The sequence below is a fragment of the Zychaea mexicana genome (assembly GCF_025766255.1).
Source record: "Zychaea mexicana strain RSA 1403 chromosome Unknown BDB00scaffold_285, whole genome shotgun sequence".
Lineage (NCBI taxonomy): Eukaryota > Fungi > Mucoromycota > Mucoromycetes > Mucorales > Lichtheimiaceae > Zychaea > Zychaea mexicana.
The window spans coordinates 1-15,247 of NW_026516948.1; the positions used below are offsets into that span (position 1 = coordinate 1).

Consider the following 15,247-nt stretch of genomic DNA (forward strand, 5'->3'; position numbering starts at 1 on the left):
AGAAAGGACGAAAAGACCGCAACCCAGCAAGCACCGATAGCAGCGACAGCTGGAAATCCCCTCCGCCAAGACTGCTATAGTCACTGATAGAGCTTTGCGGTTTAGACTATTTGGTCTAACCGCAAAAACCGCAAAAACCGCAAACTTCGGCTGTTGAATGATTTGACCTCAGTCCAGGGCTGGTGCAAAATTAACTATTCGTTTTTATTACACTGCATCTTAATGACAATGCTCCCAAACAACGACACCAACCTCATCCCTCTGTACACGTACGCCCTTGCAATTTTTTCTAAGGAGCAGCGCCTCAGAAGCGAGGTGGAAAAGCGTTTCCTCGAGACTGAGGAAAACGTGGTGGGATTCCTCGTGACCAATACGGGAGGTGATGTGCAGCGTTCTTGTGCGCTTAAAAGCGAAATCGCTCGCTTGAAGGCTCTTCGCGATGTCAGAACCGTGCAGCAGGCTGACGAGGCAGCATCTTCTAGTTTTGCTGGAGAAAACGCGACCATGAAAGCCGAGATTGCGGCAATGGAGAAGCAGCTCACTGAGCAGTGGAGGACTCGCCGTGCCGCGATTGCCGAGAAGTACGGAGAGGATGTAAAGTCCTTGGATGCACCAAAGTTGCCTTTTCTTCGAAAGAACGCTGGAAAGGTCACCGCATACAATATGTTTCAAAAAAAGTTGTATCTCGAACAAGGTCGTAAACATTTTTTAAGTTACTTATTTGTAGATCGATGCATGCTAACAAGTACTATTTGACTATCACCAGACCGCAAACGGTATAAGCATGACCGCAGCCAAATATGCAGCATCATGAGCGAAAAGGCCTCGATGTGGAACAGTCTTAGCTGGGAAGATAAAGCTTTCTACCAGGAAATGGCTGACGAGCATAACAAGCAGCAACCCGCTTCTGAGCTGCAAAAGAAAAGAAGCGCTTTTGTTAAACTGTCAGGTTACCTTACCCGTAACTTGACAATGTTGAGAGAAGAATGTGGTGTGGAAGGAATCTGTTTTGTCGCACCATGCAACATTAACAACGCTATCCAACCCGATCAGGATGGATATGGCTCTGGTAACATTCTGTGATTCTATTATAAATGAACGCGATATTTATCTTATCAATTTCTGATGAACAAAACTTAGATGGCGGGATGCACTTCTGGAGCTTGATGCAAGCAGGAGCAATTGATTTGAATGGGAAAAATTTCAGTCACCATTTCAAAGATCAAATGCTTCAATACAACAAACAGCTTGGTAAGCTTATTTTGCTCTACTTCAATTTTTTTGTACCAACTACATGTATGCTCATCTATCACTGAAGCTGCGTCCAAGAATGATACTTCCACCCAACAACCCTCCTCTTCTTCCTCCGCATCCGCATCCGCATCCGCAACCGATAGCACTGCTGCTCCTGTGACATCTATTTCCTCGGGCCCGAATCAAGTGCCATCCATGACGTCCCAAAAGCCCCGAACGGCTCAACATGATGGAGTGCAGAAATTGAGGAATATCATTGCCCAGAAGTACCGTACGTTTTTATTATAGATTAGGAGTGTCAACGACCTGACTTTGTGGATCTCGACGTACGAATACCTTTTTAAAACGTTTTACCTTAGGACAAGCAATATTTGAGAATTACCAAGTTGCTCTCCCAGAAGGAAGAAAAATGGCATGGCAAGACAAAGCAATGTATCGCGATATTGTCATGTCAGGCTGGCCTGAAGGAACCGAACGCGTCAACCCCAGCCGTTTACTGCAGCATGAACGAGATGAAATCGAGCGTCGGCTGGTATCGGGTGAGCTCAAGTTTGTGAAGGCGCCACAACAGCAGCGACAACATGATTAAAGCCTTCTTCTCCTTCTTCTTGTTCAAAAAAATACCTTTTCTACTATCCTCCACTGACAAATTGCTAGGACCACTTGAACTACTCTACACTTGCATTGCTGGAAGGACTTTAGTAGGAGTTTAAGACTATGAAATAGTATGGCTGCGGTATGTCTTGGTAAGTTCATGATCTGTACATAGGGAGAAGCGATGGTACTTAAAGACATGCATGTAACGCTTAATCACATTCGAAGTATATGTCTCCATATTTTCCTGCTGTAAGTAAGCGTGATCCACTTGTATTTCTTCGCAGTACGCAGCAATTTTGTTGTTGATATCATAACTGGGAATAAAGCAATTAAAATCAAAACATATCAACATTACATTTAGTTCAGTATTCATAATCTAGTGTAAGCATTTCGATATTATTATTACTAGCTAGTCGTTATGATTTCTTTTCGCGCGGGAACATCTATACGGCAAAGTGTGAGCTCCTTTTGCTCAGAAACGAACCGTCTAACAAACAACTTTTAATAATAATTTTCACCTCAAAAGAGGGGATGGTAGGGTGGCATGGCTCTATCTAACGTATCCAATGATACTGCACAAATATTCTTTAAAGATTTTACATTATTTCCACAAAGGGCAAGTCTACTGTCAGTGAAGTGTTAGCTCAATGATAACTTGTAGGCTAAAAACAAGAGAATGTTAAGTCTATTAGTTATACATGCATCTCATATACATTATCCACCTCTTTTGATGACAATGAGCAGATACAACATACATATTACTGTTATCATGGTGACTCCTATAGCAAGTGGGTAGGTGGCATCGATGAAAGCACCCTTGCTATCTGTCTAACTTAATGATGGTAGCTCTCTGTCATCAGTGTACCGGCATTCCCTGCCATCGACTTGACGGCACCCATCTTTCGAGTGCGGCAATAATTTGCTCAAGGTTAAGTACACTTCTTGAGAATCCCTTCAGTAATCCCGCTTTGCTACAGTATTACTTCGACATAGATGAAAAACGAGAGCTTAGAGTTTGAAATAGTCTACTAGAAATAAAAAAAATGTACGTACATTGAGGCACACAAACTTGCAGACAATACAAAAATGTATCTCAAAAACCCAATCCTGTTGGTTTGTTTAAAGTAGATATCTGATAAAAGGTATTAGCAAGAGCAGGCGATCTTCTTTAGTAGAGTTCATAGAAGTTCAATTCTATTTGTCTCTTAGCTTTCTTTGTGAGATACCATTTTTTTTAATATGAATAGTTCCTGACTATCATGTGGTTCTTCCAGTCATTACCACTATACTTGAGTTGTTAGATGGTATGATCACTACTTGTGCGATGCTGGAATGATGTAGTCATTTACATATTATACACATATCTTTCTGTTTTTAGGGTCGATTATTTATCATAGCCACGTTTACGATAATGCATACGTTGATAGGAAGTATCTGCAAGAGATGAACACTTTCATCGAGGCAAGTTTTTTTTGGTATAGCACAGTTCATTGTAAAGGATGGATGATTGATAATCTTTTTTGGGGATACACTCGCGTCGACTCCTATAAGCTCACTTTCAGTGAATTAAAAATGAAATGAATGAGCTATGGGTTTGTAATAAATACTATTGAAAGCATCTCCGTTGGTGCTATGGATTGAAGCTTGAACCTCTATAGACAATGATGGCTACAACCAATGTCAAGGCCGGGATAGTAACGATGTGAGAAAGAGGTACTGTACGCACTCAAATCTGATCTCTACAAGCACCTATGTAAAGATATATTGATGCCAAAATAAAAATACGGAAGATCTCTTGAACTACAACGACCATTTTACATAGAAAGAAGCGATAAAGTTCTATATACAGCGGCAGATCTTATTATCTTTACAAATAGACACAGAGCAAAGCATCAACAAACCAAACGTTGTACTTATCTACTGCTCGTTTAAGGACGGTAAGCTGCATCCATCAGGTACCTTATACTTCAAATATTTTTTCCGTTACAGTGAGAAAATTAGGGTAAATTGCAGACAGTTCATTCATGCAATTTGGTTATACTGTAGCGCTTGAAACAGATGCATTGTAGCATGGGTCAGGAGAAGGATTAAATGGTAACGATGATGCTCTTCGTTGCTTATTTACATACGCGCAATCAGCAAGCTTCTCCCTATTGTATAGGCTTAACCTACTATCCTTCAGTCTTAATGCCAGATAGCGTACACTTGATACATTATACTATCGACGTACAGTGAAAGCCAGCCACTGACAAATGTATCTTTGCAGAGATGCTTTTTACTTGCTGTCACTTTGAGCTCCGCTATGTATAGTATGTACTAGAGTGCTTTTCATTTGACATTGTTACAAAGTCTAATAGGTTTAATGACTGGCACAGTATACGTAATAATTACGAACAGATGATTATACTGAGAAGCTACCCACTTTTATAGGTACAAAATAACAGACGTACCGACTTATTTTAGCTATAATAGATGCGCACGCTTGTTGCAGCTATTCTTTGCGATGGAGATTGAACCTTGACACTTTGATTTGGCAGAGTTTCAACCCAGCCAAAGCATCTGTCACGATTGCAACTATGACAGACGGACTCACCACGTTGCAACTATATGTCTATATTTTTTGAGAACTAAGTTTATCGACGTCGATCAAAATACCTTTATATTGAGAAAGGCATTTTATAAAAGCATATTACTTTGGTTTACTTGAGTTAAACTGTAATTTACAGCCTTGCCTTATTAAAATCGTGGTAGATGCCCTTATTCTTGCTGAGTTGCAACGTAGCAAACGTACCTGGCAGGGTTGCAACTACGACAGACGGACCCACCAAGTTGCAACTGTAGTCTTGGTCTTTTAAGAACTAAGTTTATCAACGTTGATCAACATACCCTTATATTGAGAAACGCAGTTTATAACAGCATATTACTTTGCTTTGCTTGAGTTAAACTGTAATACACAGTCTTGCCTTGTTAAAACGTAGATGCCCTTATTATTTTTGCTGAGTCGCAACATAGCATACGTACCTGGCAGGGTTGCAACTATGACAGACGGACCCACCAAGTTGCAATTCTATGGCAGGAGCATGTCAGTAAGTACACCATAATCATGTCAGTTGCTTATATTGAACTACATTCAAGGAAGATACATTTCATTTTAGTAGACATAAGCCCATCAACAGTCTATATACAGTATATTAAATTGTTACTACCGAAAGGTCTACTCAATTGATTCCAGCATATGCTTGATCTGCATTTGCCATTACTATAAAAGAGCAGAGATGTGATCTACAGTATTCAGTCTCACATATTCCTATATCAAGAACACAGACACTAGTCAATCTACTTCTTAATACAGTACGCACAAATATAACTGAGTAAACTGTGCTTTGAGTACGTTTATGGGACCTATGTAATGATCTTTACTCGACAAAATGTTGAACGGTAGTAAATGAACAATTCATCATGAATATTTTGTGATAAGAAAAACGAAGAAAGATAGGTATATACACATATACTGTACATATGCAGCAACAACATACATCTATAAAAGTATAACATCTGTATGATGATTACAGTCGATGGCACAGATTATACTTGTATCGTGGTAAAAGTAAAAAAATATTACCGTATACGTATAATCAACTACAACGTTACTTTACTTGAGTATTATATATTAGTGAGGGATAAACAAATAGTACTACTAGTTCTTGCTCCCTTCTTCATAAACCAAACTATACTTCATCCATATGATAAAGCCAAGTTAGCAACTAGAAGCTGATCACTGGTCTGCTCTTTATCAGAAATAACATTATACTTATCAACTGATATGATTTTTGCTCTTCATAATGTGTATAGTTATTACAAATATGTTTGATTGGCGTTTACTAATAGCTTTATCCCGGAGCAAGCAAGTAACAGGCGAAAATGATAATGCTTCTCGCAAATAAGCAGCACCGAATTGCTTAGTTACAACGTCAGAAAAAGCAGCTGTCAGAGTTGCAACTATGACAGGCACTTCTGGCTCCGCGATAAAATCGATGAATGAGTTGCTTCACATAAAAAGAGCACTGGCTACCACCACTATAAACTACCTATATGCGCACCCCTGGCAATGTATCATTCTAGGTTTTACTGTGATTAATCTTACATCTTCATATAGCGTGTTTCTTTTTCAACTTCGTACTTACGCACTTAATACAGTACGCCTTTCACTTGACTTAAAAAGGTGTGATGAGAGATTGCAGTTTTAATCGGAGCTCATTCATACTTTGTTATATAAGCTGTCTTTTTTACGGTCCACGAGCTCAAAGCCTTCTTGATATTCCTACTGCGTTTCTTGCTCGAAAACTATGTCTCCAACTCCTCCCAGGTATGTTTATTCAAGGAAATTGATTTATCGTGGTAATGGTATATACTAATATCTGAGCAGTAGCCAATACGCGCTCAACGACGCTGTCTTTTCCACTCCATCCTTACCACCTCCACCTCAATCCACTTTGCCTTGTGGTCGCCCGCGCCGCGCCTCTATGACACCCGGCATGCCAACGGAAACGTGGTACTCCGACAAATATAACCCAACGCAGTATCCGTTGCATAACTATTGCATCAACTGCTCTACGCAGTTTGTAGCAGACCACACCTATAAGCGGCACCTAGTTGATGTCCACAAAGTGCGGTTCGAGCCAGTCAAGCCTGGTCCTAAAAAGACGATATCTGGAACGCTACGTATCTTGAACAAGAGGCAAAATGAAAGGAAGCGCGCTCTTGCCAAATCGCTGGTATACAAGGGGCAAAGGCGGGACGAAGCTGCGAAAAAGTACCTGAACAAGCTCGTTTCGTTGATCGGTGCAGAAAGTTGGCATCACGCGTACCTCAAAATGTTTGAACATATTGATGCTACAATCGATCAAATTGAAAACGAGCCGACCATTGCTGAAAGCCGTAAGAAGTTTGGTGACTGCTGGAAGTACGCCGTGTACAAACTATGTGCCCTAGAAGGACGGTCAGTGTTTGACCCAACATACGAACACTTCTTTGGCAACTTGTTCATGGAAGATGCGTATGATGCCTACAGTCAACTGTCGGGCAGGGATACGCTGAGCGTCAACGATGCGGTCAGAAATGCATTGAGTGACAGGGCGCCCAAGTTTTTAGCCAACTATGGCCCCAAGTTCCGCGCTTTCCGGTGGATTGGCAACCCCTTGTTGATGCGCGCCACTTCTGACTGTGGTATCGAGCGAGGAAACGCCACTGACGATGACGATCACGGCGACGGCGACCGCGTGTCGTATTCCAATATATTACGCGAGTCAAGAGAGAAGGAGTGGGCCAGACTCTTGTACAAGCGGCACCCGGCCAGCTTAGAGGCAGGAGAAGGAGTAGGAGGAGAGGGAGAAACGGAGGAAGATTGCAGCACTGGTATTGAGCAGAGTGACGGGTATATTAGTGATGATGATGGAGGATTGGAGAGAAGAGAAAAAGACTTTATGTTCTAGATGCACATTTTAAAACTATCTACATCATCTTTTACTGGCTTTCATATACAATCGATTGTAGGTGAGCGAGCAAATGGATCTTGATTTATGATGTTGCAATTTATTACGCTTGTTCGAATGAGTATCTATGTTTTATACTTAACTTTTTGTAGCTCTTCGTCTCCCGCCCTTGGGGGAACCGAATGACAAACGGTAAAAGCTAAATAATGCTACTCAGTACGTTTCATGAAAAGATAGCCCTCAAACCAACAGCAGTAAGTGCTAGCGCTAGAATACAATCAATCGCTTTATCCATAATGATTTCCGTTTACCTAATTGTTTTGCAACGGTAAGTTTCACTAACGAAGTATGCGTTGAACACCTACATGCATAATCGATAGTGCCGATGCATTCTGTTTTCCATGGTAGTATACACCCATTGATTAAAATTGCCTGCAGACGCTGTAGTCAAACATCGATCGGGATAACTTCTAAAGATATCTAACCATAACAACAGTAACATTTGATCTTAGTTTTGTTGATATATTTACTACTTTTTTTATACCGGAACTTCATCGGCAGCGAAAATGCTCTCGAACATGTTGTCATCTTCATCGATCCACTCTTCGTCATCGTCATCGTTCTCATTCTCTCCTTGCAATTCGGGTGCCAGCTCTACTGTCTCCTGGTCACCTTCACCTTCTTCATCATCTTCGTTATCATCTTCGTTTGGCTGTCGTACTGCTGTCGATGCAAGTCTGGACTGCGTAGCGGTGCCGTTGAAAGCTGATCCATCAGCAATTTTGGCTAATAGCCGCTTCTGATCTTTCACCCATGTCTCGGCTCTCTCCAACTTCCGCTTCAACATAACCACCATGCCTTGTCTCTCGTACCAGAATCCGGCGCTCAAAGGTACTTGCAAGTTTTCCGGTACAGATGCAATGGCGTCTTGACGCTTCTTCACGACGTCATCGCCGAATCTAATAACTGAAGCAGCTTCGTCCTTTTTTGTTTGTTTGCATATTAGAGTCGCAGATACATTGCTCAGTTTCTTACGCGCGATTTCTTACCTTCAAAATTTCGAGCTCTTCGTTGGCTCTTTTTAAACCATGGAAAGCGTCATAGGGTGCATCGTTTTCCACAGGAGAAATGATGTTACAGCGGAAACGAAAGTGGCTGTTCTTTTTCAACACAGTGTTTGAATCCTTGTACAAGTCATAGCCTGTCGTTATAATTGTACCCTTAATAACAGCTTCAGTGTATGTATATGTATTCTGATAAACTTACCAAAAATTGGAGCTCTTGTTAATTTCTCGATATACTGGTCAAATTTGATATCAACCTGCTTACGAGCGGCTTTTCTTTGCGCTGCAAGGTTTTGCGTACGATTGTGACCTAGAAAATAATGGCATAATGCAAATTAGTCATTAACCCCATTAAGACATCCTTGATAGCTAATTACCATTGCCCTGTTGTTTGAATGCCTGTTCGATTAAATCGTAAATGGCGATGGCAAGACGCAAGTTCTCTATGGCTCTGCTAGAGACGCCAAACCTTCCACCTCGTCCTGTATTGCTTGTTTCTCTCTGAACCGTCTCATCCAAATGGTCCTGCCATTTCATTGCCATTAATGCAATGGAAATGTTATCATTCTCTTCAATACCGGCGTTCCTTAGTGCTTCCAAAGCGTCAGCTTTGAGTTCCACCGCGCGTTCGAACCTACGTCGGAGGTTCACACCTAGTAGTAAGTTCACTATTAGCAAAGAGCAACGCAGTTTTTAAAAATGATCATGAGAGACTCGGTACCAAGGTTGTCTATTCGCTGCTCGGTAAAGAAGTCAAGAGCAATAGTCAGAGTAAGCCGTCTGTTGAGAGACGACATGTTACGTGTCATGGCCACAAATCCGTTGAGGAAGGACCAAAGCCGCTCGAGATGCTCCCCATCCTGTATTCCCCACCCCTCTTTGAGGCGAGGATGAAAGTGGATCTGGCATTCTGGCGAATGACCAGTGATATGGAAAATGCCGACCGCAATAGGTACATCCTTTATACTGTCCAAGCATTCCGTTTCCTAATAACCAATACACAAGTTTATCGATGTTTAAACTTAATGAAAAGAGTCCAACAAAACTCACCTGCAGGGCCTTGCGAATTTTACAGCCAACATCGTACATGATGCGGATGTCTGATCCATACAATGGCATCTCAGATACTTTTTTTAAACAGCTGAGAACATAGGTGAACCTAGTGATTTATAGATAAGAGAATCAGTCTTTCGATAATCTTGACTTCATCGTATCATCATACTCACTGTTCACCGGCTGTTGTTATGTCGATCATGGCCAAAGGAAGACCGTGACCACAAGTGCATGCGAATGCACCATTCTGATCAAGATGGTCCATCCGGCCACGTCCCTTTTCAAGAGCTTGCCAAGTACTGCATCCATCAGTTGCCTGAATACATGAATTTTTAGTATTTCAGCTGCATACAATTGCAATTTTTATCGCTCAAATCGTTTAGACTTACTGATCCACCATACGGGACAACTTGGCGATTTTTCACCCAATACCAATCTACTTCTTCTTGGCCAGCAAATACCACGTCTTTCGGATCCTGTGCTTTTTTGAATCTGCGTAGTTGCATGTTGCCATCTGCAGCAACAATCTTGGATCCGGACTAGCAGAAATATCAGGTCATCAGCTCAGTATATGAAAGTAATTATATGCTAACACTAATCGTGCAAAAGTTTACCTTGTATTTGCATGCTGGACAAGCCCTCTCAAGATCGCAATCGTCTCTAAGCTCCTTTTCCAAGTTAAGCATTAACCTTCCATACATTGGAAGTGCTTCACTAAGACGTTGCTTGAAGCTAGCAGCAATCGGAAGCTACATGAATATTCAACTATAAGTGACACTTGTCCAATAACACTTTCACCGGAAAAAATACCTTTTGATGATACTCTGCTTGGGCCCAACTTGCAATGGAATGGACCGAAACACGGCAAATGTAGTGCAGGTTATGAAAACTGCGCATTTGCTCGATATGAACAGCGTGATTCGGCCCTGATGGTGTCATGGGAAACAGGTGGCGGCGCATCAATACCAACGGCAACGAATGATCTGGGCACTCGCTGCAATATTTAACTGTGGCAGTACGGATACCTGAAGCATACACGTTAACATCAGTAGCATATCCTTCCTTTGTTTCAAAGATATGATTTCCTTTTATACGCACCGCACTTGTAAATACAAGTAACAGCCTTTTCCTTTCGCTTGCTTTCAGGACAATGGCAAAGCAGAGGATCGTCAATGGGAACCAGCGCCTGAGGTGCAGGCTCCTCAATACCATAACCTTGCTTATAAGCTGTAAGAAGGGAAGGTAGAATGTTTGCCCAGCTTTGAGCACGATTGTCAGCTTTTCTTCTCTTGTTCGAAGAATTTGTGTTCTCATCGCGCATGGGCGATCGCTTGGACGCTGGCTGAACTACAGGTGGGACACTCAAAGTGCCTCCAAGATCCAAAGGCTGCGTGATCCTGATTACTTTTCTCGCTCCGTTGCTCTTAAGACTTGCAAAAGATGAGACGCGTTTGTTGCCAAATCCTCGTGCACGTTTGGGAGGCATGTTTATTGGAACTACGGAGAAGGAGGGGAAGTCATGTATTATGGGAGCTAATACTGCTACATATCAAAGTCTGGGTCACACGATTCAATTACCGCAGTTTGCGGTTTTTGCGGTTCTTGCGGTTAGACCAAATAGTCTAGAAACCGCAAGTTATAAAACGACACTAGCGACAGGGGCCGGAGTATTACTAGGATCAATTATGTGAGCCAATTAAAGAATATCGGTACTTCGTTGAGGTTACTTCTATATTGCAACTTCTAAATAAATACTGTAGAAAGACTCAACTCTTTTTGCAATTGTTTTGTAAACACTATTCACACCATACATCATAACAAAGGAAATTACGAAAAGCTTACTGACAAAATAAATGAGGCAACTATCAGTATTATATCGCATAGAAAATGCACTGTGCAAATTTAGTAGGTGCAGTCATGACTAACAGCACTGACAGTGGATCAGATAATGCAGACGAAGATGCACTTGCCCAGATCAATGATTATCTAAGCCTTATTTATGGTGCCAACAACCTAGCAAGCTTCAGATCCACCTGAGGAATTTACAGCTGTTCATCTACTACTGCTGTCCAATGAAGAAATTGTTAATGCTGTTCTTAATGAAAAAATAGCTGATGATGATGTTGTTGACAATGATAACGAAGACATTAGCATGACTGTTTCATCTAAACCTGTTGCACTAGTAAGAAAAAACAATCAGTATATTAGATGCCCCAGAACATCAAACCATCTAGAATGTGCTCAGAAAAATCTGGGATAGTTTCTGTAAGAAAAGCCAGAACAAACAATCCAGAATCACCAATTACTTTCAGTGATAAAACCTTTATTTAATGATATAGACCTTTATACAGAAAACTGGTAAGTATTATTGGTTCGATTCTCAGCGTCGCCGCTCTCTAGAAGAATGAAAACCACTAGCGGAAAATTGCACGTCCTGTTTTTTGGGCTGCAAAATGCAAAAAGTGAGTAAACTGCAATTTTACTAAGTGATGACCGGGATTCTTCCAAGCAAAAACCGAGGATCTGCAAAAGTGGAGGTGCAAAAAACGGGTCGCCCAAGGCGGTTTCCCGTGTTGGTCGCGGTGCTCTCGACCAAGCCTACAATCTTCAAACCCTGATGCGCCAGTTCCATCGTGCTTTCGATAGCCGTCCCGTCCTTGCGTTTCTAGACATCAAGTCTGCATATGACTCCGTGGATCGACAAGTGATCTGGCAAACTCTAGCCAGTCACCTGCAGCCAACGTTGCTCGACCTCCTAAAACACATGTTTGACGATGTATCTATCACGGTCATCCTCAAGAATCACCAATCAAGAGCAATCCGGCCTCGTCACGGTGTACTCCAGGGGTCTATTCTGAGCCCATTACTTATGCGGTGTTCATCGACTCTTTGCCACACTCGCTTCGCCTTGGTAGTGGCCCATCGCTCTCTGTACGCACAGTCCCTCTTGGTGAGCATACTGAAGCGTCAGCTCAAACAATGATACGTCGCACTCTTCGTGACCCACTCCGTCAGGATACCGAGACCACCATCATCCATTCGCTTTTGTACGCCGATGATGTCGCCATCCTCGGCACATCCGAAGAAGTCCAACATTTACCTGCCAAAGCGGAACAACACTCTCGGCAGTACGGTTATCAATGGCATCCCGACAAATGCCAAATCGTCAACGGCGACCCCAGCACCAGCTACCGTCTCTATGGAGAGAGCATTGACCAGGTTGCCTGGTTTAACTACCTCGGCATACCTTTCTGTTCTACCGGCATCGAAGTCTCCCGTCTCATCAACCACAACGCCACAAAGACCACTGATGCTATGCGCGTGCTCTGGTCCCTCGGTGCTCACCAATACAGCTTTGGCCTCGGCGTCACCCTTCGTTTGTATCGCTCGTTTATCCGGCCCATTGTCGAATATGGGTTGGCCATCGTTACGCTTACCGCAACAAACTCTAAGAGAATCGAACAAGCTCAAACACGCTGTATCCGGATGGCGCTCAACGTCACTGCCGTCAGTGCCCGAACACCTACAATAGTACCTCTCCACCTTGCTGCCTTGCCGTCCACCCAGCTACGAGCGCGCAGGCTGCAATTCAAGTTCCTCTATCGCGCGTACGAAATTCCACCGTCTACATTACTGGCGTGTATTGTCACGACTTTCCTGCGTCAACGTGGGCCACCAGAACTTTGGGCTGTGCTGAAGGGAAACAAGCTGTGGGCCGACTAACAAATTTTGACAAAACAAGCCCGTTTCCACGTCACCCTCAACAGCATGTGATCAACGCCCACCTAGACCAGGAACTGCATGACCGCCGCGAAAAATTCACCTCAGTGGCCCGTGCACTCGCGATACGCCAATGGGACCCAATTCTGTTCCTCCCACTGCATAGCGCCGCCTGACATCGAATGGTGAAATGGAGGATGCACTGGTTGCCCTCCCGCCCCCTGAAGGACTGCCGCTGCGGTGTGCACCAAGCAAATCGACGCCGCTTTTTGGAGTGCCCGCTGGTTGGGCCCAGCATTCAGCGCCTGCAAGCAGCTTTCCACGGTCCTGTGCCTGCTGACCAACACCCGCTCGACACCATCATGAACACACTACCACGCAGCCCAAGAAGTCTACGATATGGACATCGGCGCACGACATGGCCGCTGCTCATCTACACGCTTGGGGATATCGACATCTGCAGCCATCTCGATGTGGAAGTCGACCCTGAACCAGATCCACGACTGGCCCTTGACCAGTCCTTTACCACCACCGCCAATAGCTAGTACTTTTACCAGTGATACCACCTCTCCTCCCTTGTTACTCTTTGTCCCTGACAAACCCTTTGTATATATTTCTTTTCTTCTATTTTCTTTTGTATTATCCACGTTTCACGTACCTTCGCCTCCTCTTCTGTTTTACAGCCGGGTTTTTCTCCCCCTGAGGGTTTTCCCGCTTGTCTCCTTCGTCCTTTATATCTATCCTATACTCCTCTTCCTGTCGAATCACAATGACTGGCAAATTGCCTGCTGGATGTTGCCGCTAATGTCATTTTCTCCAATACTAAAGATAAAATAATGTTTGAACTGCAAAAAACGGGGGTCAACTGTATTAGAATTTGGATTGGAAGCGACAGATCGACAAGAAAAGTTTTGGCGGAAACATCCCACCACAGCAAAAACAGCGTTTAGCAGCTTTAAAACGTAAAATTTCCAAGTTCACTTTCATTGATATGCCATCCGTGACGAGCTAACAGACAATAACCCGTTAGAGACTGATCACTGCCAATGTGTAATTAATATCATTATGATGTTCCTTGCTGCCATATGCTTCCATCATAAAGTGAAATCCCCTTAAGCTTGATCACCAGACGTTGGCACCTTTACCCTGAGAAAACAGCACCTCAAGGTAGTCATGGGCTGTTATGTAAAAGCTGTTTATACTTTCACGTAGCTGATTCTTGTGGTTATGTGGTTTTTAGGAGAACCAAACACAAGCAATAGGAATAGCAACATTTTGGCGATGACTGGTCCATTCAAAGCCCTAAGCCTGGAATCGCAACCGAAAGAGCTCACACGCCTCAACAGCCTTTACACCGCTTTCCAGATAATCAACAACGTGCAACTCTCGTCGCGCACCTACAGTCTATCTATGATGATATGTTCATCGACGTTGAGCAGCTTCAGCAGCCCAAATCAATCCCGAAAAGCACCCAAAAACCGCCTAGCAGCAGCAACAAGCGTGAGCTGATCGCTTCAGAGCATCAGAACCCTCAAAGCCGAAAGAAAGCAAACACCGACATTGGTCGTGATGCTGCAGCAATATAGTAAAGTTTTATGTATTAAGATGTATAGCCACCTTTTAATTCACATTTTTAATATCTATAGGAATGAAAAGATGGAGCCAACAACAAATGAAGCAAACAACACAATACCGACTATCACATCCTCAAACAACATGGCACTCACCATCCCTCCTCCTCCAAAAATTCACTTTGTACCTAACCTTAACCTTGTTTGCAACTGGATTCCTCCATCAGCTGTTGAAATGGTGCATAATCCCATGCCAGACGGTAACCGTGGCTTTCGGGCCTTAGCTGTTGCTGTATAACACAGAGGAGCGATACGTCGATGTCAAGACCAAGATGCTCGATCAGTACCTCTCCAACGCCAATACGCTTCACCAATACTATGACAAGGGCCGTTTACTAAAAGTACTCGATCATTATTCAAGTGAATGGTTCGTCTCGCCTGAATGAAGCAAAATTGCCGCTGATACGTTCGAAACGTCAATTGTTATAGATGGCGC

General features: G+C 43.0%; 6 protein-coding genes across 6 annotated transcripts; 5 read left to right on the forward strand and 1 right to left on the reverse strand.

Moving 5' to 3' along the window:
• Nucleotides 1–228: 228 nt before the first annotated feature.
• BDB00DRAFT_880591 (uncharacterized protein) lies at nt 229–1,843 on the forward strand (the record flags this gene model as incomplete). The annotated part of the gene is made up of 5 exons (XM_053128011.1): nt 229–697; nt 767–1,069; nt 1,141–1,251; nt 1,319–1,525; nt 1,614–1,843. The coding sequence occupies 5 exons, from the start codon at nt 229–231 to the stop codon at nt 1,841–1,843; spliced, it is 1,320 nt and encodes a 439-aa protein (XP_052972108.1).
• On the forward strand, nt 1,689–2,777 carry BDB00DRAFT_316505 (uncharacterized protein). Its single transcript, XM_053116904.1, has 7 exons — nt 1,689–1,793; nt 1,912–2,000; nt 2,077–2,100; nt 2,218–2,232; nt 2,378–2,482; nt 2,596–2,643; nt 2,698–2,777. The coding sequence occupies exons 2-7, from the start codon at nt 1,993–1,995 to the stop codon at nt 2,738–2,740; spliced, it is 243 nt and encodes an 80-aa protein (XP_052972109.1). The 5' UTR covers nt 1,689–1,793; nt 1,912–1,992; the 3' UTR covers nt 2,741–2,777.
• A 3,135-nt stretch (nt 2,778–5,912) lies between these two features.
• On the forward strand, nt 5,913–7,660 carry BDB00DRAFT_316609 (uncharacterized protein). The gene is made up of 3 exons (XM_053116905.1): nt 5,913–6,217; nt 6,278–7,400; nt 7,496–7,660. The coding sequence occupies exons 1-2, from the start codon at nt 6,198–6,200 to the stop codon at nt 7,341–7,343; spliced, it is 1,086 nt and encodes a 361-aa protein (XP_052972110.1). The 5' UTR covers nt 5,913–6,197; the 3' UTR covers nt 7,344–7,400; nt 7,496–7,660.
• Nucleotides 7,661–9,078: 1,418 nt separating this feature from the next.
• On the reverse strand, nt 9,079–9,378 carry BDB00DRAFT_777749 (uncharacterized protein; the record flags this gene model as incomplete). Its single annotated transcript, XM_053120328.1, has 1 exon — nt 9,079–9,378. A coding segment is annotated over one exon (300 nt), but the record flags the coding sequence as incomplete, so codon positions are not given.
• A 4,201-nt stretch (nt 9,379–13,579) lies between these two features.
• BDB00DRAFT_880595 (uncharacterized protein) lies at nt 13,580–14,766 on the forward strand (the record flags this gene model as incomplete). Its single annotated transcript, XM_053128012.1, has 3 exons — nt 13,580–13,786; nt 14,055–14,142; nt 14,546–14,766. The coding sequence occupies 3 exons, from the start codon at nt 13,580–13,582 to the stop codon at nt 14,764–14,766; spliced, it is 516 nt and encodes a 171-aa protein (XP_052972112.1).
• A 43-nt stretch (nt 14,767–14,809) lies between these two features.
• On the forward strand, nt 14,810–15,179 carry BDB00DRAFT_865425 (uncharacterized protein; the record flags this gene model as incomplete). The annotated part of the gene is made up of 2 exons (XM_053126179.1): nt 14,810–14,858; nt 14,889–15,179. Coding segments are annotated over exons 1-2 (169 nt in total), but the record flags the coding sequence as incomplete, so codon positions are not given.
• Nucleotides 15,180–15,247: the final 68 nt, after the last annotated feature.